General features: G+C 41.5%; 3 protein-coding genes across 4 annotated transcripts; 2 read left to right on the top strand and 1 right to left on the bottom strand.

Moving 5' to 3' along the window:
- Positions 1-71: 71 nt before the first annotated feature.
- On the top strand, positions 72-6,021 carry LOC310956988 (F-box only protein 40-like). 2 transcript variants are annotated; one of them, XM_083927380.1, is made up of 7 exons: positions 72-168; positions 281-332; positions 1,187-2,365; positions 3,121-3,407; positions 3,760-3,891; positions 4,064-4,367; positions 5,726-6,021. In XM_083927380.1, exons 2-7 carry the CDS (start codon positions 330-332, stop codon positions 5,945-5,947), a joined length of 2,127 nt encoding a protein of 708 aa, XP_083783506.1. In that variant the 5' UTR covers positions 72-168; positions 281-329; the 3' UTR covers positions 5,948-6,021. The 2 variants fall into 2 exon arrangements, with proteins under 2 accessions (XP_083783506.1, XP_083783507.1); XM_083927381.1 differs by having other exon boundaries at positions 129-173.
- A 397-nt stretch (positions 6,022-6,418) lies between these two features.
- On the bottom strand, positions 6,419-10,834 carry LOC310956869 (TLC domain-containing protein 2-like; the record flags this gene model as incomplete). The annotated part of the gene is made up of 5 exons (XM_083927244.1): positions 6,419-6,602; positions 7,183-7,388; positions 9,381-9,463; positions 10,475-10,557; positions 10,656-10,834. The coding sequence occupies 5 exons, from the start codon at positions 10,832-10,834 to the stop codon at positions 6,419-6,421; spliced, it is 735 nt and encodes a 244-aa protein (XP_083783370.1).
- Positions 10,835-12,581: 1,747 nt separating this feature from the next.
- Positions 12,582-24,238, top strand: LOC310956868 (apoptosis-inducing factor 3-like; the record flags this gene model as incomplete). Its single annotated transcript, XM_083927243.1, has 18 exons — positions 12,582-12,679; positions 15,107-15,216; positions 15,648-15,757; positions 15,889-15,933; positions 16,797-16,878; positions 17,909-18,021; positions 18,181-18,267; positions 18,393-18,484; positions 19,620-19,750; positions 20,236-20,351; positions 20,455-20,526; positions 20,664-20,727; positions 21,157-21,233; positions 21,373-21,490; positions 21,637-21,735; positions 21,975-22,050; positions 22,167-22,271; positions 24,026-24,238. Coding segments are annotated over 18 exons (1,680 nt in total), but the record flags the coding sequence as incomplete, so codon positions are not given.
- Positions 24,239-24,944: the final 706 nt, after the last annotated feature.

The raw sequence follows: 24,944 nt of genomic DNA, 5'->3' as shown, positions 1-24,944 counted from the left end.
TGTGACATTCAGTGCTCAGCTCTATTTATAACACACACACACACACACACACACACACACACACACACACACACACACACACACACACACACACACACATTCACTCACAGAGACACTTGGTCGTTAACGCACAAGACGGAGCATGTTTCTTTCCATTCACTTGCAGCGGTAGGGTAAAGACTCCATAACGCCGCAGGAATCTGCTGGTTTCTTTGGTTTCTTGCCATCGTCTGTTTAGAAAACGAGACTTCGAGATTCATAGTTTCCTCTTTGTTTGCAGGACTGACCAACAGCTTCAGATACAAAACTGGTGCCAGAGGATCTGAAGCATGGTATGGTTTTATTTTGCAACTCTTAGATGCGGTTTTCTACTTTTATTTCCCCTTGAGTAGCTTTAAGGTTGTTAAAATCATCTCATTTTACACAGTTTTGACAGTATCATTTACAGGATATTCTGTTTTGGCTCGTTCCCTGATTACTACTGTACATATTTTGCACCCTTTTATACACAAATTCTCAAAATCTTGTCTAAAAATCAAAATGAAGTTCTGTTGGTTTGGACAAAGTTTGTTCAGCACGATGCTCTACCCCCGTCCAACTAATGTGGGTCAGTGGGTTAAATTCAGTATAAAGCCTCATGACATTTTTTAAAGGTTCAATATCACGCTCATCTTCAGGTTCATATTTTTAATGCAAGTATCTCCTAAAAGATGTTTGCATGCTTTACTAAAACATTACAAACCTGTATTCACCGTCTGTATGAAACACTCTTTTTTAGCGCCTGTCTCTTTAAGACCACCTTCCCAAAAAAGCCCAGTCAGCTCTGATTGGTCAGTGTTTCACTGCACTCTGGCTTTCTCTGCACTGTCATTGCAGCCGGGAAAAGACTATAGCTGCACTATTTATAGTTTAGTTGTGACATCACATGAGTATAGACATCTTGTCGGCTCGTTTAAAGGCACAGTTTCTGAATAAATACTATCTGTATTTCTCTGTGGCGTGTTTTGATACTTTCACAGAATTTATTTAGCACCTAGACCTGCTTTATAATAAACACAAGACTCACAAATCTCACATTTTTACAAAACGGGACCTTTAAATAAAATAAAAAAAAGCTGATTTGGTGACATTTCTTGATCTTGATAATCAATCTGTTCCTTCCTTTTTCCTCCTTAAACCCAATCAGAGTCAGCGTTCTCGAGCCTCCAGGGTGCGACAGCATGTCCACTGTGATTCCTGCTACAGCCGGCGCTGCAGGGCTCGGGTGGAGGCCTCTGTGTGCTGTGCGCTCATTCCTTGCCGCCTGCTCTGTGGAGCTCTCTTCCACCTGTGCAAAGAGGAGGATCACCTGCTGCTCTGCCCTAACGTGAGGGTGCCCTGCCTCAATGCCGAGTATGGATGCCCTCTCCACCTGCCCCGCTCCTCGCAGGCAGCTCACCTCCAGGTGTGTCCGGCCAGCGTAGTGTGTTGCTCCATGGAGTGGAACCGATGGCCGGCCAATGATGCCCATTCTCATCCAAACACAGAGCTGCATGAAAACCTACTCAAGGAAAGAGAGGAGAGAGGTTTTCTGGACCTGGCCATGGCACTGAAAGACCAGGACCTCTTGTTTCACTCCATGAAGATGAAGAAACTGTTCCCAGAGATGGTTCAGAGTGTGGAGGAAGAGGAGAAAGAGGAAGAGAGAAGGGAGGAGGAGAGGAGGAAGGAGCAGCAGAAGCAGAAGAAGAAGAAGGAGGCAGCAGAAAAAGCAGCTGAAAAGGAGGCCCGCGGTCAAACCTGGGACCCTTGTTTTACATCTTTTGACATACAGAACCCTGATGAAAAAGAAGATGAGGATGAGGATGAAGATGAGGTTGAATTTGAGCTAACCCAGGAGGAGAGAGAGGCTATTGCCAGGGGCGAGGGAGTGGATGCTGATTTGTTAGATAACTACAACGCCTGGGAGCGTATGTTCAGTATGGAGATGGGTGGCTGTAGGGAAGCTGTAGAGGCAGCTAAAGACCAGAGACCGTCTAAAGGGAGAGGAAAAGGCCTGGACACTCTGACAGAGGAAGGCATGGCAGATACGTGTCAGGGTGCCGCAGAATCCAACACCTGCAGCCAGGGGAGCAGCGGTTGCAGTGCGTCCCCGGCATCCTCCTCCTCAGGTCTTGCTGGAAAACTGAAGAAGAAGGACTTTGTGTACGGACACGTGGAGCCGATGAAGATTATCACCGTGCGTACCTTTAAAATCCCAACCAGCTACTGTGCCAAGCAGTGCCGCATCCGCAACCCTAATTACTGGAAGAGGGAGAGCCGAGCCGTTGATACCAGCGACCTGGGGGTGGCACTAGAGGAGATGCCAGTGTGGGAGGAAGTTCAGGTAAGAGAGAGTACTTCTACTTCTACTAGAAGTGTCAAACAAATGCAACAAAGCCATAACCATTTGTTTGCATTTGCATTGTATTTTTTAGTTTTAGTTTTTTGCCTCGTGGCGTTTGTATTTGTTTGATACTCAGCCACTGTAGAAACAGATGCCTGCACCATGAGAGCAGTGACCAAAACTTTACAATCATGAGTCGTTAACCAAAACAGAGCTGAAAGGTGCTAAAATGAGCTTGTGTGTTCCTGAGGGTCTGTCGAGTCAGAGAGAAAATGTCATTTCACATCGCACTTTGTTTTTTCTCAAAACCTTTTCTTGACAATTTCACAATATTTTAAAACTGATGCTGGAACATGTAAGTTATTCATCTCAAAAGTTCCCAATAAATATCTTTGGGTTTTGGGCTCTCGGTTGTAAAAACAAGTAATTTGAAGTGTCACTTCTGGCTCTGGGACATTATGACGAGGCCTACAATCATCTCTAAAGATCTTCACAGGAAATATGCTGACAGGCTGCTTACACTGTGAGCTACATCTCTTGTTTCAGATTAAATGGGCCTTACATCCTGCTGCATCACAAGCTGTTTGTGTTGTTGAGATAATAAAACTAGCGTTCATCTGTCCCCGTGTGAAAACGAGCAGACAAACAGATGTTGCTTCTGACTGCAGAGAATCACTCTTGTTCATAAATAAATAAATTATGTGACCACAGATACTAAATGTTTATCTGTTTGGTGTGTATTATGTTCTCCTCAGGCCTCTCTGCTGTGCTCCTTGGAGAAGGAGCAAAGGGGTCACCTCATTGCAGAGAGCGTATGCACAGATGGTCTGCTACAAGATGAAGGCACACAGACCTACAACTTCCTGTCTGCTCCTTTCCGTAGAAACGCATCGCTGGCTGAGCTGACCGCTGCAAAACCGCTGGAGCTGCACCTTCAGCTGCAGGTGGAGAGCGTCACCGGCCGGTACCACAAGGCCAGCTCCGCCTTCACCTTCCTCTGTGGACACACCTTCAGGCGCAGAGAATATGGAAAACATTATAAGTGGGTTTTCTTTTTGTTTGTTTTTCTAATACAAATATCCTTTTTTAATACCTGCCTGCATTGGAGGAAACAACTATCATTATAGTCCCAAAATATTAAGTTTCATCATGTTTTTAGATTCAAGACTACCATCATTACTACTTTATTCTATCCTGCAGGAATTAACTGACAATCTGATTTGTCTGAATGCACGAAAACACCATCTGTGTAGAGTTACAGTGAAGTGAAAACAATCCCTGTGAATTAAATCTTCAGGGCAATAGCTCTGGTTTTAACGTTACCTTATTGTATTGGGACAATATGCAAAAAATCATGTTTTATTTTCTAATAATCAATATACTCTCACATGCAGGAACGTCCACAGTGACATCCAGATGGGTGTGAACGGATGGTTCGAGCAGAGATGCCCCCTGGCGTACCTGGGATGCACCTACAGCCAGAGGAGGCTGCAGCCCTCCACACATGAAGCCACCGTCTCCTACAAGTGAGACAACACAGTTCATCTTTCTTATTGTGTGCCCCTCCTTTCTTTCTTTCTTCCACTGTCATCCCTGATTTCCTGTCATTGTGCAGCTGGCCCATTAATCCCCTGCAGGTAAATTAATGTCATGGAGGACAGTAAAAATCTAATGCACTATTTCAACTTTTGCTGTCAGTGCGGATCTGGGCTGCTTTAGCCTGCATCCCACCATCCCGCTCTCTCTTGCTGACCCCTCCACCGCTCAGAGGAAGAGAGGAGGTCGGGGAGGAGGAGAGGACTCTCTGAGCTCGCTGCCCTACGAGGTGCTGTGCCACGTGGCCAGTTTCCTGGATAGTCTGTCCCTGTCCCAGCTGGCTCTGGTGTCCCAGCTGATGAGGCAGGTGTGCTCCTCTCTGCTGCAGGAGAGAGGGATGGTCACCCTCCACTGGGAGAAGACCACCTGCTCACACGGAGAAGCCAAGTGGACGGTGAAGCAGACAGTAAGAGCCAGTGTGTTTGGTAGTATGTCACGTACATTTCAAAGAAAGTGATGTTTAATATGAAAAGGTCAAAATTAAGAGAGTGAGAGTTAGCAGCTGGACTTGCAAAGGCTGGTTTCCTTAAAGCAACCAGGATTATAGTAAAATAATTGGAAAAAATACAAGAAAACCTTGATTTAAGGACCAGGTTACATATGATATGAGTTAATTTTAGCCAAACTGAAAGAGTCAGAGTCGAAATTCACTGGAATGTGGGTCCTCACATGTATAAATGATGGGGATCATTAGATAGTAATATGTTGTAGAAAGCCTTACTGTAGGATTTATCATGGGGGGGGTTGTGTTCTTTGTGTCAGTTTTTGTTTTCTGTCTGTGTTTGTGCACTTTGTTGCCTGTAGACTACCAGGTGAAAAGTATGTTCTGTACTGAGAAATAAAAAAGTGAGAGTATGAGACAAGACAGAATATTTAGTTTCCCAAAAAGCAAAGATTAGAGAAAAGGCCCAAAAAATGAATACAAATTTGTGTAGCAGATCTTCGTTTTTATTCTTTCTACCATTTCATGACCCCCCAGATTTCTATTTGGACCCTTAGGAGGGGGCTCAACCCCTGTATGTCGAGAACCACTGGACTAATGTAAACCACTGTTTATAAAGTAGTTTAAACTACAGTATAGCTCCATCTCAGCCAGCTGCATCAGTTCAATGCTGCTAACAAACTGATCCAACAGTAATAATGTAATCACTTCATATAATCCTCAAAACTCACACTCACTTTTACTTTGGATAATGTTGTATTAATACTTACTTATACTTTACATTTGTAATGGACCTGAGTACTTCCTCTGAAGAGACCTCATGCTTTATGACTGACAAATGTTCTTACTTCACTACAAAGAGCACTATCCTTTACTGCCTTATCCAACATTTGACTCAATTCAATTCATGCATCATTTTTGGGAGAATATTGACTGTAAATAAAAATATAGATTGAACTAAAGATCATCTTGCAATGGGATCACATCAGCCGCAACACCAAATCAGGGTGGTGAGGTAATGGCTCCTTCCCTACTTCCTACACACGACTTTTGGCGCCCTTGCTCGGACCTCACCCATCTTCAAACGCTTTCATTTTGATCTCATCTACAAACCTGTAAAGTGTCAAGACTGTATCTTGTATGTGGTATGCTGTAAAGTGAGGGGGCCCCTTCCTTACATACTCACTAATTTTTAAACCCGACCTACATTTTTGTTACTGTGTACGGTTGCAATTCTGGTGACAGACTGTCCACAGAAAGACAGACAGACAGATAAACACTGTTCTCTCTCTCTTGCCTGTTATTCTGCTCTGTGACGTCAGGTCTGGCAGTTCAGCACTTTGTTCTCGCCTGTGGAAGCTTGGTGCTTCCAAAACGTGCCGTCGATGTCCGAGCACCTAAAGGTGTGCCCCTGCTATGAGAGAGAGTCAAAGACAGAGAAGATTCGCCTGCCACGTATCAGAGAGGAAGAAGTCCAGACCAAGACGAGCTGCAAAGGTCCCACTCTGGTTACTTTGTTCCAGCAGAAGAAGATCATGATGTAGTGTATGCTGCTTAAATCTGTTATTATACCACATGTAGCTAGTTTATTTTCCCCCTATTCCTGTCGTTGTCATTCGTCTATCATTTAAAAAATAAAAGAGAAAAATGAATGAATAAATACTTAAGTGGTTGTATATATTAGTGTCCCTTAAATAGCGTATTATTTCACAAAACAATGAAGTGAACTGACAATATGATATTAAATAGTCAGTGTAACAGATGTGTAAATTATCTCATCACAGTTTATACAGGAGCTGAAAACTGAAAACTTCCCTTGTGTGAGTCTTTTTTAGGGCTAACCCTCTAAAACACAAATAAATTCTGCTTAGTCTTTACTTTCAATCATAATGACAAACATTTGGACAAGTTACAAGCAAACACTATAAATAACAGTGGTCCTCAGGTGGAACCACATCACGAGGTAGAAAACTGGACCCATGGAGTCATTTTTGCCCAGTAGAAACCGGCTCCCTCTAGTGGTTCTTGCTGGTGAAGATGTCTGCCCTTAGCAATCTGTAAAACAGCACTGTGTTCATGATGGAGAGGAGACTCAGGCCTGCGGTCCCCATCGACAGGACGTAGCGAGGCAAACGTTCACCGTGAGCTGCCAGCCAGCGGGCCATCCAACCCAGTGTGCAGACACGAAACACCAAAAACCTGCAGGCGAGATAAAAAATCAGCGAAGAACTGTTTGAAAAAGAAGAAAAAACAGAGCGTTTAAGACGATGGACTGAGATAAAGGAGTTCAACAGCATTAAAACGTACGCCCAACGGTAAGCTAACTTTCATGTTTACTTAGCTGTAATGACTAACGGTAACTGTCAGTGAAACTCCTCTGCAGTACTCCTCTGTTTTTATGTGCAATTTGCCGGAGGGGACGGGTTCAAACAGGCTCAAACAGACTCTGGTCTCCTGAAGACTACTGGGCTGGGTTTGACGAACATGGCAACCCGACTGCTGGAATTATTTTCTGTTGTTGCGACGACGATCTTGAGACACTAGATGGCGGTGTTCTGCTTATTCGCAATATTCAACCTTTAAAATAGAATTCAAACACATGCTCAACAGGCAACTATCGGCAGGCATAATGAGAATCAACTTAAAATGTGATTCTCATTTGTGAGTAGATGTTTCTCATGTCAAAATACACAACTGCACAGGTTCTTGTGGTTTTGTAGGAGCTGTCACACGCTCACATGTGAACACTTCCCTGTCCGTGAATCACCACGTCACCTACGTTCCCAGGTTGAGCCAGCTGGTCACGCTGTAGGTCGCAGAGGGGCGAGGGGCTGCGCCGTCAGTCCCCAGCCTGTTCCTGCGTCCTGACAGGAGGAGGAGCTGTCTCATATGAAGGAAGACGGAGTTGATCTCAACCAGCAAAGATACCACAGAGTAGCCCACATAGAGGCGGGACGTCACAGCCAAACTGAAGCAGGAGAGCACCTGAGAGAAAAGTTTGAATCAAAGGTTAAACCGACACATAGCGGAAACATGCAGCAAAATTCCAATCACACACTCTCTCTCTAACAAAATCACACACGTCAAACAGCCTGTGAACGTTCTCATTTGTCCAGGTCGTCGTTATCATCAAAGCAATTTCAGTCAAAAGCAACTGGACTTGGTTATTTGTCTAGGAAGACGTTTCACCTCTCATCCAAGAGGCTTCATCGGTTCATGTACGCATCTGACCAACCTGGGACTGGACCAGGACCAGGACCAGGCTGAGACTGGTCCAACTATCTGGTGTGAGATCCAAGTATTTAACCTCTCACAAGGCCGATGATGTCACTGGTACCCTTTGTGCTCCAAGTGCCAACGGCCGTCGTTAGAGGGACAGTCGTTGGTGGGAAATTGGTTTCGACTTCGTTAGAGCTCTATTGAGTCTTAATGACAGTCGTTGGAGTCACAGGAGGCCATTTGTGAACAGTTGTTCTTTGAAGTTAGATTGTTGAATCTCCTGGGAAGGGATGAAAAGGCAGCATTGTAAATTGGAGATAAGTGGTGTCTCAGACCTCCTCCTCTGTTTAGCGATGGTTTCTCTACTTTTGCATAGATGGCTTCTTTTACTCCTCTTTCAAACCATCTGTCCTCTCTGTCCAGGATGAGGACATTGTTGTCATCAAAGGAGTGGGCTTTTTCCTTGAGATGTAAGTGGACAGCAGAGTCCAGGCCTTAGGAGTTAGCTCTCCTGTGTTGGGCCATGTGTTTATGCAGTGGTTGTTTTGTTTCTCCAATGTAGAGACCTTTGCATTCCTGTTGCATTGAACAGCATAAACCAGATTGCTTTTGTGGGTGTGTGTTGTTCAGTCCTTGGGATGTACTAGTCTCTGTCCGAGTGTGTTGCTGGGTTTGAAATACACAGGGATGCAGTGTTTGTTGAAGAGCCTCCTGAGTTTCTCTGATACCCCAGCCACATACGAAATGACTATGTTGTTGAGGAGAGTTTCTAAGGTCACTTTTACTCACCCATAGCTCTGCAAAGGAGAATAATTACTTTAAAAACAAATGTAAAACTCTACTGTGGTATCATGTTTACCACTTAGGGTATGACATAACTAATATATTGGTGTAATTTTCTAATCAATTTATCTTTATACATCATAATAAGCATTTAGAAGGAGAAGGTTGAGGTTGCAAAGTTGCAAAAAGTTAATTTAGCTGGTGTAACGTCCTCCAGTTTACCTTGTTTCAGTATATCTCTTGAAGCACTCTGTATCTGAAATTTTAAATAAGCTATTATAAGGTAGTTTAAGTGTCAGCCTGATGAATTAAATATGTATACAAGGCATTTTATAGGAGCATATACTGAAGGGTAGTCTAATGTCTAATGCAGCACGGACCTTGAACTATGAGGAAATAGTGGCGTTCAGTGTTCAGAGATAAACGTTTTACCACCTCTCCTGTTGAACCAGCGACTTAAAAGAGCTGCGCAGAGATACTAATCAGCTCAATTATCCCACACACAAGGCGAACACTCAAACGTCTCTTATTTTTTACAATGTTGTGACACCACAGTCACACACACTGAGCTGCTGCCGTGCCGGAGTTGAATCAGGTCGCGACCTTGGCGGCCTGAGAGATTAAACCGTCACACAGATCAAGGCTGAACACCATATAGGGGGGCGAACTGCGGTGAAGGATGACTGTGCGATTTCATTCACTGACCTCGTCTTTATCACAACACACAGACACGTAAGGGCACTGCACCTCACAAATACCACAGCGTAATACAAAGAATCACTCAGATCATTTACCCGAATAAAATAATATATCTGTTGTGTTTTGTAGTTCTTGCTGCATTTATGTTTTCTGTATTTGCAGCACATTTTTTAGGCTGCATTGTGAAATCTGTGTTACTCAGTTTTCTCATTTTTTATTTATTTATTTTCCCAATGTTTCAGTGTCTCAACACACTCAAGGTGTAAGGTTTATTACCGTAGAGTGGTGGAGGAGCACCTCCCAGGACTGTTTACGTGGCTGGTTCAAGGCCACGTCCAAGAAGTCATGGATAAAATAACCTGGAAGAGAAAGCACAAAACATATTCACACAAAACATCATGAAATGTCAAAATAAGTCACTGTTTTGGTTGAAGCTGGTTCAAACGGTTTATTAAATCTTGCAGAAAGGAGATTTTGGTGGGTGATATTGTCACCAGAGGGGAATCGCTTGCCCTGGCATATTAGATCAGCCCAGATGAAGTCCTTATTGAAGACCTTAATTCAGGCTGAGCATGACACCCGTCTACTATATTTTATGTGTATTTTTTATTCTAATTGTATTGTTTTGTATTGTTTTCTGTACTGTACAGCACTTTGATCGACCGTTTAATTAGATATTGTTTCCACACTGCCTTCTTTTTAAAGATCCAATATTGTCAAAAAAGTATTTTTATGTGTCTTTCTTTTTTATTATAATTGAGGTCCAGGAGCTGAATAAATACTGTGAAAGCATCAAAACGTACAATCCACAAAGAAATGCACACAGCCTTTATTCAGAAACTGTCTTTAAACGAGTTGTCAGGACTTCTGTACTGTTGTGATGTCACAACTGTACTATATAAAGTTAGAAAGTGCTGCTATAGTGACGTTACAGTCGTTCCCCAGCTGCAATGACACCACAGCTACTAGGAAATGCTGACCAATCAGAGCCGACTGGGGTTTCGATAAAGGTTCTTAAAGAGACAGATTCAGATTCAGACAGACAATATCAGAAAAATATTGTAGTTTTTTTTAGACATTAAAGCATGAAAACATGTTCTAGTAAACATATGAATTGTGGTATGGTCAGCATTTGATTAGCAAATGAGGTAAATCAACTATTATTTGATTCAGTCCAGAGACAGATTGATGCATGACCTGAAAGCCTCATAAATCCCAATTGTAAATAAACAACCTGCAGAGGACGGTTGGATTTAATTTCCTGTTTCTCAATTAGGTGAAAAAACAGTTGAGAGTTGATCTCGAGCCTAACGGCCGCTGTCTATTGGTGTGTTATCGCGTGAATGTGCGTGTTAGCGCAAGGTCCTCACCTGAAGACACAGCTACAAGGCTGTGGGAGAGCAAGGAGTGAGAGGAGATCAGGTCCTCCACCATCTGAGGTTGAAGGTAGAAACTGCAAGACAGAGAGAGAAACCAGAGTAAAAATTAAAATAAATGACAGCACCAGCCCTGACGACGTACATACCATGGTTACGTACCATTGTTACGTACCATGAAACAGCCCATGCTCCTGTCAGTGCGCTGTGAGCTAAAGAAGTGCTGATGTTCCTCCACTTCCACGATTTCTTGCGTGCCGGCTCTGGTGTCGGCAGAAATCTGATGATGGTGTTCAGCAGTTTGAAAGAGCACGCGGAGCCTCCAACGACCAGAAGTGTTGACTGCAGATCCATAACTAGATCTTCACCACAGAGCCTGGTGCTCTGAGTTCCCTTTGAAGAACTGCTGAAGTGTCTATAACACACACACACACACTCTGCCCTTTAACACACATTCCTGGACTCAATGGAAATGTCAAACTGATCACCGACAACAGGTAAAGGGTCGCACGGAGATATGACATCATGACATGACCTTCCTGGCAAGAAAAGTTCACACACACACACACACACACACACACACACACACACACACACACACACACACACACACACACACACACACACACACACACACACACACACACACACACACACACACACACACACACACACACACACACACACACACACACACACACACACACACAGATCTCGAAAAGATCCTAATTTCAAACACGTGTTCAGTCGTAAAAGACCTTTGACCTTTGAATGTTTTCATATTCAGGGCACAACAGAGTGACGCAATATAACATTTAGACAAAACCCACATCTGAATGTGAAAAGGAAAAGAGCAGAATTACAAAATAAAAAAAGATATTTTGAAATGTGCCAACTCCACATTGTTTCGCTGTAATAAGGAAATTCACATTTTTACTCATCAGTTGATGTCAACTAAAAAAATATAAATAAACTGTGAATTCAATAGTTACTTGAATTATGTACTAAAGTACAATTTCAAGGTACTTGCGCTTTAGAGTATTTCCATTTTCTGCTGCATTTTACTTCTACTACAATACAAATATTGTACTTCTAATTCCACTACATTATTCTGCTTACTTAAGTATTTATTATAATCAAATAACATAATTCTGAAATGGGCCATTCTGCATAACAAGCACTTTTTATATTTTGTATTTTCATGATGATAGCTGCTTTCGACTCCATGGCTTTTACTTGTAACGGAGTATTTAAACGCTGTGGCATGGCTATTTCTAAAGTAAAGTAAAGTAAAGTAAAGTAAAGTAAAGTAAAGATGTGCAGTAACTGTCAATCAAACCTTTTACTCTCAAGTTTTTAGAGCTTTTTATTAGAAATCCTTGAGTTTTGCGGTGATGAATCTTGAAGCTTGAAGCGGTGTGTGGTGATAGTAGGCCACCTCTGGTTGTGTAAGTTGTGCTTTGTGTCCTGTCCATTCAGTGATGCTGCCTCGTCAGCCTTTCTCTAAACGGCCGTTGTGCGACACAAAAGACCACGGTCGCCTTTCTCTGGAACAATAACGGGACTGAACACGACCACTGACATCACCCAAACGGCTCATTCACCGGAGTCCCTAAAGTAACTTTTTGGTTGATTTTTCCCTCTTCTTATCGACAGAAACGTCCACTTCCCCACCGCCTGCAGCATCGAGGGATGAGGGTTGGGGATGGACCGGTTGCCGTGGAAACGGACATTGAGCTGATGAGCGGAAAACAAACTGGGAACACGGGACTTTTGTTGGAGAAAAACTCCTCTCAGCGGAGCATCTGACAAGCTTTTAATGTTTCGGAGGTTTTGTGGATCTTTGTGGTGTTACAACTGAATCAGAAACATGTCTGGGACCAAACCGCGTGAGTAAAATGTCTCAGTATTTATTTAATTTAGTATTTTATCGCTGTTTAATCACTGGGTGTTTCTCTGGAATGGAAAATAATGATCTATTTGTAGAAAAATTGCATACAAATAAGAAGATTAATTGTTTTAGTTGTTTTTAAAATTGAATTTAAATTCCTTTGACGTTTGTGTGCATATCTGCGCGCTCACGTGTGCGTATTCGTGCGTGTGTTCAGCCCGTGAGAAGCTTCCGGACTCTGATCCAGAGGAATCATCCGAGGAGCTGACAGAGGTGGTGTGTCTGGAGTCAGACCTGCAGGATGGACAGTAAGGAGGAGGGGAGGTGTTCACAACCTGGCAACCTAAACCTCTGTTTTCATTCTTACATTTATGCATGCACCGGCACCATTGATCAACAAATATATAACCCAGCCTGTCTCTCTGTCAAACAAACAAGCAGACATCCTGTTTTTATAATAACAATAATGATAATATTAGTAGTACATTTTATTTATAGGTGCCTTCCTGGGTACTCAAGGTCTCCTGACAAGTACAAAAAAATAAATAAACAGATCAAACATAAATAAAAAGCAATAAACCACGACAGACTTGTAGAAGAACAAGTCAATATTAAAAGACTTCTCACTGAAAGTTACATATAAAAGCTAATTTGAAGAGGTAGTTTTAACGTACACAACATTCCTAAGTTGACATTTACCAGGGGTGCTTAATTCCGGTGTTGGAGGGCCACTGTCCTGCATGTTGGAGGTTTCTCCCTGCTCTAACACACCTGATCCTAATGCTCTGCTCGTTATCAAGCTTCAGCTGCTTCAGCTGGACCCCTGCATTAAACAATCAAGTCTTCAGCCATGCTAGCAGCTCTGTGATGCTGTCTTTGGCACGGCAGTGACTTATGACGCTGACGTACTGTTAGCATGCTGGTATCATGTTCAGTATGGTCAGCGTCTTAATTTAGTGTGTTAACATTTGCTGATAGAGCGCTGCAGGGATTATGTATTTTTGTAGGCCAACCTGGACGTTAGCATTGCCGTGGTTCCCTCGACAAAAAGCCAATGGGATAGATCCTGTGGCTGTGGGGTGGCTGTGGCTCAGTGACAGAGTGGGTTGTCCTCCATTTGAAAGATCACTGGTTTGATCCCCATCTTTCAAAGTGTCCATGGGCAAGACACTGATCCCCGAATTGCTTCCCGTGTTGTGCATGGGTGTGTCAATGTGGTGTGCATGGTTAGATTAGATTAGATGGTGTGAAGGTGTCCACTGCCGTCTGGGTGAATGTCTTTGTGAATGTGACAAGTGTGAAAGCGCCTTCTGAAGACTAGAAAGGCGCTATATAAGTACCAGTCCATCCTTTTCACAGCTCACATTTTGACCTGTCAAAGCAGGAAAAGCACAGGTGTCATTAATCACATTAATGATTAATATGACATGTGACATTAACCATGTCTCCTTTATATTTAGTGTGAGATACAGCCATCGTTATTGTTATTGATCCGCCTGTGCTTTTCCTGCTACGCCAAGTCAAAATGTCTGTTGTCTGCTTATAGAAGATAATCTACACAAATAAACACCATTTTTATGATTTTTGAAGAGTTAACGCAATAGCCAGAACGTTACAGGCAAAGAGCCCAAGGATGGAGAGCTCAAGAGCTACCTGGCTATTGAAACTGCAGATGAACTGGCTGTGCAGAAAGCCAAAACAGAGATTACGCGGTTAGTGAAGGAAGAGCTCATCAGAGCAAAGGGCGGTACAAAGTGTTGTAGAGGAGGAACAAGAAGGAGGAGTTTCCATCTCTCAACAGTCCCCCGTCATCTCTACAGTTTCATCATGGGGGTTGAAGAATATTTTAGTCTATATTTTTAATTCTGTTCCCTTCAATCACCTTAGTTTAGTGTATGGTTTTATTTACTATGAAGAAACGACATCAGGTTGCACCGCAGTAACTTCCAACTGATTTCTCTTGTTCGTGTTCATTTAGCATCTTGATAGCAAGGGGCTTTGTTAAGACACCTACAAGTTTCAGAATCCACAAGTGGGTTTTTTAGTGACTAAAAGTGAAAATATCTTAAGCATGTGTTAGTCACAGACCTTATTTCAGGCATCTTACCAAAAACTCACTGACTGCTCTCCCAGGTGCACCACTGGGCTCCCCATATACTGAGGCTGAGTTTCACCGCAGTGGCACAGGTTCAGCTCCAACCCGTGGCTCTTTGCTTCATGTCGTCCCCTCTCCCACACTTCCTGTCAATCTTCAGCTGTGCTAAGAAATAAAGGAGTTAAAAGACCAAAAAAAAACCTCACTGACTTTGAGATGAGGGAACTGAGAGTGCAGAAATGTAAACTCAAACTCAACTAAAATTTTTAGGACTCTATTAGGACTAAACAAAGTAGGCTAAATGATAGGACAGGATTAAAATAATCACAGTTCATTCTCAGGAGGACATGAGTCTCTGCTCCAAGTTTCAAAACTAATCAGTCCAATAGTTGTTCAGATATTTGAGTCTGGACAAAAGTAGTGGATCCCATCCCTTTAGTCAAGAAGCTTGGCTAAAAGATTTGGGGTGTAAAAACCTATTGAAGTATCTTTATGTGTGTGTGTGTGTGTGTGTGTGTGTGTGTGTGTGTGTGTGTGTGTGTGTGTGTGTGTGTGTGTGTGTGTGTGTGTGTGTGTGTGTGTGTGTGTGTGTGTGTGTGTGTGTGTGTGTGTGTGTGTGTGTGTGTGTGTGTTACCTCAGGATGATGGAGGTTGAAGTGGGAAATCACAGCGTTCTGTTGACACGCAGCGAGGGCAAATACAGCGCCATTGGTAACCAGTGCACACACTACGGCGCTCCACTCAGCAAAGGTAAAGAGGCTGAACGTGATTTCGTTTACTCATTTTTTTTCATTTGACATATGAAGTTTATCCACCATATTAGTAAGTTTTATCCACATATATTTAATATTTCCCTATCATCCCTTGATCGGCTGTTTTCTGAGGAAGAAAATTGACACTTTTGGGTAAACATGAATATATGAGGATGGGATGCTTGGAGCTACGCGTTGTCATTTAGGAAGATAAAACAGCTTTAATGCAATGACGTATTACATTTTATAGTTTCAAATAAATAGCTGGAGTAACATGGAAATACAGCATTTTAAATATGTTCTGCAGTAGTTACTAACACAGAGTATGTAAATGGTGTGTGTGTGTGTGTGTGTGTGTGTGTGTGTGTGTGTGTGTGTGTGTGTGTGTGTGTGTGTGTGTGTGTGTGTGTGTGTGTGTGTGTGCGTCAGGGGTAATTTCGGGGCACACAGTGCGCTGCCCGTGGCACGGCGCCTGTTTTAACCTTCACACCGGAGATCTGGAGGAGTACCCCGGCATTGACTGTTTACCCTGCCACCAGGTACGAACCAGACACACACACACACACACACACACACACACACACACATACACACACACACAGTTTATTTATCTTACAAGGACATTTGCTTTTGTTTAAACTTAATTTTTGTAATTTCTTTTCTTATGAAGGTCAGAATCCAAAACAGCAAAGTGTATGTGTCTGTAAATAAAAAGGTAAGTGAGTAGGTTAACTTCTCATTCACATTTTTAAACTTACCCTGTTCAGTGTGGAAATAGGCACGTGAGATAAATAACTCATGAGGGCTAAAATGTTTGTAGTTTATTTAAGTTTTATGTGATTGTTTTGATCAATTTCAAAAGACTCTCTCAAACATTTTAGACCTTCAGTTGCTATTAAAACTCCTCTCTGAAACCTGGACAAAAGAAATTACTTTACTGTAGGTGGATTAGAACTCTTAAATAAAAAACTACTGTTATTGATGTTTGCCTTTAATTACCACACATTTACTTGTTATGTTTTCAGTTAATATTGCTGATTAGCTCTCTGTTACGCTCACCAGACTTTAGCCACTTACATCCTTCACAGGTGCAGCACAGGGTTCACTGATAACAGTATTGGTGTGTCTGTTAAATCCAAGTGATGTCATGGCAATGTGACAACACCAGGGTCCAGCCACATTATATTAAGCCATAATTTGCTTTATTATTAACACCCTTGTGCATCTCAGGTCTTTATCAGTGATAAAGATGTCACTTGTTCCACAGATGTAACTAAGAGGAGAGTCAGGGATCATGTAAATAGGTTTTCATCCAATAAATTAATCAATCAGCAGTTTCATTGCAGAGTTACTGGAACAGTTAAAAAACATAAATAGTATAAAAATAAAGACAGGTGTTTAAACAGAGTGTGAATACATTTCATGTCATTTCTAATCAATAATACATGTATGAATATCATGTTTGGGATTTACTGTAGGTGAAGAATAGCTTATCCTTTTAATTTTTTTACCACTTTTAGTTGCTCATTGTTCCTGTTGACGACTTAATATGATGTTCATGTTTTCTACATGATCCAGACTCTCCGTCAGGAAAAACGGCTAAAGAAAATGGGAGCTGCAGTACCAGGAGTCACTCAGACTGTTCTGCTGCTCGGAGGAGGTGAGTGTGGACCGCTCTTTTACAAACACTCAGTTGAACCAGATAAAACAACAATGGACGAACCTGAGAAGCTTTTAAAATCACTTCTTTCTTCAGTAGGACACCTTTTAATTGAAAGGAAATCAGCAAAATGACAATCATTTAAAAACTCAAATCTGTTCAAACAGTGGGGAACACACAGCACTGCAGTATTTACAAAAATGAGGCCTGGACCAGGAAATAGTACTTTGAAAGGAAGTTACGTCATTATTAAAGACCTGATAGACATTTTGACCGGAATCCCATTGCTAGGCAACAGCCTGGGTCCTTGTTAACTTCCCTTCAGCTCATGTCGTCCACACACACTGCAACAGGAAATAAAGTTGGACACAGTAATAATAACGTTTGTTTACAACTTTTAAATGGTCTATTTACTCTTTGTATAAATGCATTAATAACTAAAATCCTAATTATAAACTTGACTAATACTAAAAACCAGGATCATACTCTAAATACATACAATAATGTTAATATTATGTACTTGGCAAGTGTGGTAGATATTGTACATTTATTGTATTTGTGAAGCGAGGTGCATTGGGAATAATTTTATAGTTCATCTATACACACAGTTATGTGCATATATGTGTTAAGTATGTAAAATAGAGGCACATATGTACAGGTATATACTTAATAGTTAGTATATAAATAAATAAATCATCTCATTACATTTGTTCAAAACTGTTGGATAAACTTTTCACCTACTTTTACACACAATACGTATTTTCACATATGTATAGTGTTATATTGGATTTAAGTCATCCCATCTTATGTCACGTCCTAGTGTCACTTTTTATAACTATACTACTATATAACTTGTACTTATTGGAAGACATTGGATAATAAAAATAATAAATCATAGTCATAGTTATAATTTCAACATATAGTAAGTGTTTAGGAAACATCACTGGATGAGCAGAGATAAATAAGTAAGTCATAGAGTGTGTAATGTTTCCTCAGTGTGTGTGTGATGATGTGTTAACTCTCTGTGCAGGAGCTGCGTCGTTGATCTGCGCTGAGACTCTGCGGCAGGAAAACTTTGGCGGCAGAATCATCATGGTCACCAAAGACGACCTCCTACCTTACGACAAAACACGACTCAGCAAGGTGATCCATGAAAGGAACACCAGCATTTTGGTGATGGACATTAGGACATTGAGTACAATGATGTATATGGATCTGCTAGAGTTTGTGACATGAGTGTAATATGTGTGTATTTTATAATGATCTACCAATACTTAAACACACCCTGCGCCCCCCGTACAGGTAATGAATGTGGAGAACGACACCATCCTGCTGAGGAGGATGGAGTTCTTCCAACAGCACGACATCGAGGTGCAGCTCAGGAAAGAAGTGAGTCCATTTTCCATCTGCTGTCCACTCACACCTTCAGCTCTGTTGTGCAGTTCATCCACTTTCTTGTGACTGCATCCTACACTTGATACCTGTGGTGCTTTGAACTGTTCGACACGTTACAGGCGGTGGCAGTGGACACGGACATAAAGACAGTCACATTTGATGACGGTTCGGTCCAGAGCTATGACCAGCTCCTCATCTCAACAGGCTGCAGGTACACACACAAACACACACAAACACACACAAACACACACAAACACACACGAACAAACACAAACACACACAAACACACACAAACCCACACAAGCACACACGAACACACAAGAACACACACGAACGCACACAAACACACACAAACACACACGGACACACACGAACACACACAAACACACACAAACACACACAAACACACACGAACACACACACACACACACACACACACACAAGCACACACGAACACACACAAACACACACGAACACACACAAACACACACGAACACACACAAACACACACGAACACACACAAACACACACAAACACACACGAACACACACACACACACACACGCAAACACACACGAACACACACAAACACACACACACACACACGGACACACACACACACACACGAACACACACAAACTCTGAAATTCCTCAAATAAAGTCTCATTTGTTTGTGGTCGACACAAAGAAATGAAGGCGGGAGAAAAACAAAGGTGAATAAACAAATAAATGAAAAGGAGGCTTTGTACTTAAATATGACCAGTTATACTTATTACAGTAAATTATAAATAAAATACAGAAATATGGAACGTGTGCAAGCATTTAATTTTAAACGTCCAATATATTAAGTAGAATTTATGACGATTAAAATCCCTATAATGAAACAAAGAACAAATAATAATATGCATTTTAAAACACTTCTTTGGTGCACTCTAATGGAAAGTACATTAAAAAACTCTTTAAGGTTTACTTCCCAATGTTCATGTCAAATCTCTCAAATCCCAAATGTTTTGAAGAGAAACACCCTAAATTCTTTATGTTAGGTCTTTATTTTGCGGTTGCAAGTAATTTATTGTCACTTAAACAAAATCAGGGAGTGTTTGATGGAATATTTTAATAATAAAAAAAAATAAACAGAGAGAAAACAGAGTTCACATTTGTTTCGCGGCTCTAAGCAGCTTCTTCTAAAGCTGCACATTAAGCTTCATTTTGAAACTGAAGAACTTCATATATAATAGATGTATTTGTTTCCTTTACAATTCCTGAATAATAATAAAAAGTGCTCATTGTTGCAGCAGCATAAGTGCACTGCATTGCTTATAAACAGAGTCATGGCGTGTCCTTTAGAGCGAAGGGTCTGGATGTGCCCGGTGTGAAGCTGGACAACGTCAGGATGCTGGAGACGCCGGAGGACGCCCGACAAATCCACGCAGCCTGTCTGGGCTGCCACGTCGTCCTCGTGGGAACCTCTTTTGTCGGTACTGTGTTTGCACCGTGCAAAATATACACCGATTTTTACATTTTGTATGAAAAGACACAACAGCATCAAATCAATGTGTTATTATTTTATTTTATTTTATTATTTTGTCAGTTTTACGGAGGCCGACATCCACAAAAGGCACTTAAAGGTTATCAGATGAGCCAAAAATATGAAAACTAAGTAAAACTGATGAAATCAATAATTAATGCTGTAAGTTAAATATTTAATAGAGCATAAAAGAAAATATAAAGCTTTTTCCTTTAACCCCCAGTCAGTCTGTAAAAGAAAAACTAGGACTAGGACAATAAGTGGAGGGAAACTATACTTATATATACTAAGCTATATATTTATTTTTACACTCTATTTTAATTTGTTGTGTAATTTAAAACAGCATTAGCTATAGATGTATTTCATTATATTTGTGCCTTGTCTGATGCCCTGTCTGATATTTTCATTTGATATTTTTAACACATTATTTCTCAGGTATGGAAGTTGCATCTTATTTGACAGACAAAGCCTCAAGCATCACAGTGATCGGCAGCAGTGAGATGCCGTACCAGAACACACTGGGTCGTGAGATTGGCAAAGTCACCATGATGGTAAGAAAGAGCGAGAGAGAGAGAGAAAGTCCCACAGTGTATCCTCACAATTTATCTGTTTTCAGTTCAGCATCCTGTAGTTTGAACTCTGTTGTTCCTGCAGATGCTCGCAGAGAAAAATGTGAAATTCTACATGAACGATAATGTGACAGAGGTCAAAGGTGTGGATGGAAAGGTAAAGTGAGGAAAAACACTTTGTGCTCATTTGTTTTATCATTCAGACTTGGACGTCAGTTAACGTGAAGTGAAATATGAAAAATAAACCCTCTCAGTTGTGTCTGTCCTCTGTCTCATTGTCCTTTCCTCCTCAAGGTAAAGGAGGTTGTGCTTAAAAGTGGAAAAGTCATCCCGGCAGATGTTTTGATTGTTGGTATTGGTGAGTGCAATGTTGACATTACACACATCTGCATAAATATCTTTATTCATGTTTCTGCTTATTATCTTTTTACTCTTTAATGTGTTTCCAATCAGTCATTTAGACATTGGACATTAATAAAAACAGACGACCTTTGGAGAAGGCTTATAGTAAATGATATTACTGTTACTGTTGGACAGAGCAAGGCTAGCAGTTTCCCTCTGTTTCCAGTCTTTGTGCTAAGCTAAGCTAACCGACCGCTGGTGTTGTGGTCTTCTTTTGTAAATTTCCACCAGAAAGAGAAAAAGTGTATTTCCCAAAATGTCCGTTTGTTTTCTACTTTTTAGGTCTCTGGTTTCATGGCAATAGAGCTGAGAAAAACACAACAGTGCCTCAACACTATCGGTAAACACCTGCTCAATCACATTTGCCCTTTCTCTCTTCCACCAGGCATCAAACCGAACTCAGAGTTTCTGCAGGGCAGCAAAATACAGATGGACCCCAAAAACTTTGTAACAGTCGACAAGGTCAGCTCATATAATAACCTGCTGTTCACCTGATTATAGAGCTCAATCTGTTCATTCTCAACACACAACCCCATTGTTTGGGGTCTCACAGGCTCTCTCACATTACAGTAGTGGTAAAAGCATGTGCTTCCTCCTGCAGCACATGCGTACTAATGTCCCCAGTGTGTACTGTGGAGGTGACCTGGCCGCCTTCCCCCTGGCCATGGCCAAAAACAAGCTGATCAACATCGGACACTGGCAGATGGCACAAGCACAGGGTAATGCAGTAACAATGTAAATATATTCACATAAGTCCTAGAAGACGTTTTGGACTGTAGCTTAGATTTAACTGGACCTCGGATAGATCATAGCTTGTCTAGTTTTATTTCCAGTTAAACGCAAAAACTTTTTTTTATTGTTGTAGCAAGAATAGCAGCTCTGAACATGCTGGATAAACCGACTGAACTCAGCTCAGTTCCTTACTACTGGACCGTCCTTCTGGGTAAAACCATCCGATATGCAGGTGGGCACACGCACACACACACACACACACACACACACACACACACACTGATATAAGAAGATAGAAAAGAAAGAAAGAAAAGTATCATGTTATTTTATATGGTTGTATTTTCATAAATAAATCTAACCCTTCAATAAAAGAGAAACAAAATCACTGTGTGCACAAAGTATACACACTGAATCCCACCACGATAGGTTTCCCCTGAATGTAGCTGATGTTTTTATTCTGGCTGTGTGCAGGCTATGGGGAAGGATACACTGACATTGTACTGAAAGGGAAGTTTGAGGACAGGAAGTTCCTGGCATTGTACATCAAGTAAGCTGAGAAAAAACAGATGCTGTTGACAATTAAAAAACAAACGTACAGTATATGATCAGAAACACGTCACTCCTTTAATGAATACATGTTCAAATATGTGTTTTTTTTCATAGGAATGATGAGGTCATAGCAGCAGCGAGCCTAAATTATGACCCAGCAGTATCCGCAGTAGCTGAGAGGTTTGCAACAGGAAACGTCATCACGAGGAAAGAGGCAGAGTATGTCAAATCTGTTTGATGCCACTTTCTTTCTTTCTTTGGAGAAGTCTGGTCATACTTTTGGTGCTTCTGTTGCCTCTAAGTGGAGTTCGAGGCTTATTATACTGCTTCTTATTCTGAATGTGTAATATTAACGTCTATAATGGAGTCAGTTGCAAAGCCTGGTGCGTGTCATACAGATGTTAAAGGGAGCCAAAAGCTTTAAATGTGTTTCTATGGTTTGCAGAAACATACAATGCCAAACTTTTTACTGGCAACCAGGCACCTTAGTTCTAATACCAACAATTTCAAGCTCTTGGCCATTAAACTTGTGATTATTATAAAGCACAAAAGGTCCAGTCCATTGTTTCAAAAAAGAGGAAACTTTCTTTCAAATAAGACTGTGACAGTTGAAGAAGAAGAAGAAGAAGAAGAAGAATTACTTTATTGATCCCGCAACGGGGAAATTAAATTTTTTCACTCTTATTATTATTATACATGTTACACACACAGGCCCGAAATACACACATGCACAAACAGGACCTATATACATGCAATTAAGGAGAGATGTTAGAGCGTTGAGAGTTGAAGTCCTCCTAAAAAAAATAAAGAAAACAAAGAGAGAAAACAATGCGCTCCAGTGAAGTGAAATGTAAAGGTAAATGAATTACCTGATTTCTAACCACGCCCTTTTCACAATAATAACTGCGAGATGACAATGAAATGTGTTTTAATGATAACAATATATGTATTCATCATGTAAAATACATCAACATATTCTCATCAACGAGCTCGTTCCATTTAACGGTGTGAAACCAGGAGCGGTACGTCACCGTAGTTCAGGCACCAAAACCACTTGGTTCAGGTCAAGGCTGTGGAAGGAGCAGGGAAGGAGGACATGAATCAAAGATGGCGGCGCTTTGGAGTATAACCATAGACTGTATAAAAAATGGACATAGCATACCCGTCGAGGTCCGTTACCTCAACTTGATCCAACCGTACTCGCCTCATTGATCCAACCGTACCCGCGCCATTTCCTCTTACCAAAAAAGGGCATGTATGTGACGTTGGGGGGAGGGAGATACGCCCATCTGGCTGACGTTTACCTCTGAGTAGAAGTGAGGGCCAGTAGCTAGCTGTCACTCAAGAGGCCACGCCCCTAATTATTCATAAGCTTTAACCTCCAATAAAAAAACAAAACTAGCCTGGTATAAAAAAATCACCCTCTCAGTGATGTCATGGTGATATGACCTAAACATACAGACTAGAGTGTTTCTTTGTACCGGGCCTTAAACAGGTTTAATTATGCTGTGAAAACGGCCTGTTTAACATGGGAGTCAATGAGAAACTGCTCTATTATGAAAGCTGCCCCTAGTGGACATTCAGTGAACTGCAATTTCTTTACACTTCTGTATTGGATCAACCAGGAAGTCGTGGTGGGGGCTTGGTTAAAATACTTAGTTCCGGGACACAAACACCGCTCCCCCAGGTGAAAGCGCTGTTTTATTTTGGCGCTGTCACTAGATTTCCTTCTTTCCTCTGCTTTGCTGCTGCGACCGGAGATGGCAAACGTCAATACGAGTCTTAATGAATATGATGATTTGAACTACAGTGCATTACTTTTTGTAGGTTTATGTTGAACCTACCTTGACCGGGCCAAAGACAAGCCTTTGTCCAGTCATCTGTACCCCTTGACCCCCCGATGACAGGGCTACATGAGAGGAACACACCTGTAAACTCTGTCATAGGTCCTCTCTTTTTCCTCTCCCTGACAGATCTGATGACCAGAGCTGGCTGCAGCTGTCCCGATCTACATCTTCCTCCACTCTTCCTGTAAACCCTTCACCTTTTAAATGCTGACCCGCAGCCAGAACGTCATTCATGTGTCTCTTCGTCACCACAGACAGAGAGTCTGGAGACATGGATTAAAGTGAGACGGACTTCACACAATCTTCAGTGAAGTTTATATTCACAGTGTTGAAGTATTGGATCCGATCTGTACGTCAAACACTCAGTGTTCAGGCGAGGGGGGACTCCACCATGCAAACAACAGTTACCTCAGATGGATGCAGCTTTCGGGACTCCTTTAATAATCTTAATATTTTGTATTATTTCTTTAGTTTTTATTTTACTTCATGGCTTTATGTTTCCAGGGGTATTTCAGTGACGTCATCAACATTTAAGATGCCTCAGTATGTTCTCTGCCTTTAATCTTTAAAAGACGGGGTACAATGCCTTTTACTTGGATGCGGCTGCTAGAAAAACACAAGTGGCCTCAACGCCCACTGTGGCCATGTACGCGGTCTGGTCAGTGAGTCGGAGGGGGGGGATTAGGAGAACAGAGGGGGAGTGCTCAGCTCTTTGATGCAGAGATGCTGAAATAGGCAACGGTAACAAAACACACCAACAGGGAACAATAGGCCTTCGACAAACAGCACACAAATGCAGTTTGACAAAACATTCACAAAAGAAATGCTGCGTTTTTCTGTCTGACTCTCTGCTGGTTTATCACTGTCTTTACTTCACGCGTCCTCCACATTTACTTTTAGCTTCACTATCACTGTGTCCAGGGTTCAACTGGTTTAGGACTGAACGTGACAGCGGATTATATTTTGTACTAATAGACTAAAGATTTGGAAGCTTTTTTTTCCAAACAGTATTTAGATAATGATCAGAATATTGATATACCTTGTG

This window comes from Echiichthys vipera (genome assembly GCF_963691815.1).
Source record: "Echiichthys vipera genome assembly, chromosome: 14".
In the NCBI taxonomy this organism is placed as follows: Eukaryota; Metazoa; Chordata; class Actinopteri; order Perciformes; family Trachinidae; genus Echiichthys; species Echiichthys vipera.
The sequence above is the reverse complement of the archived record's forward strand: the minus strand, read 5'-3'. Positions and strand labels throughout refer to the sequence as shown.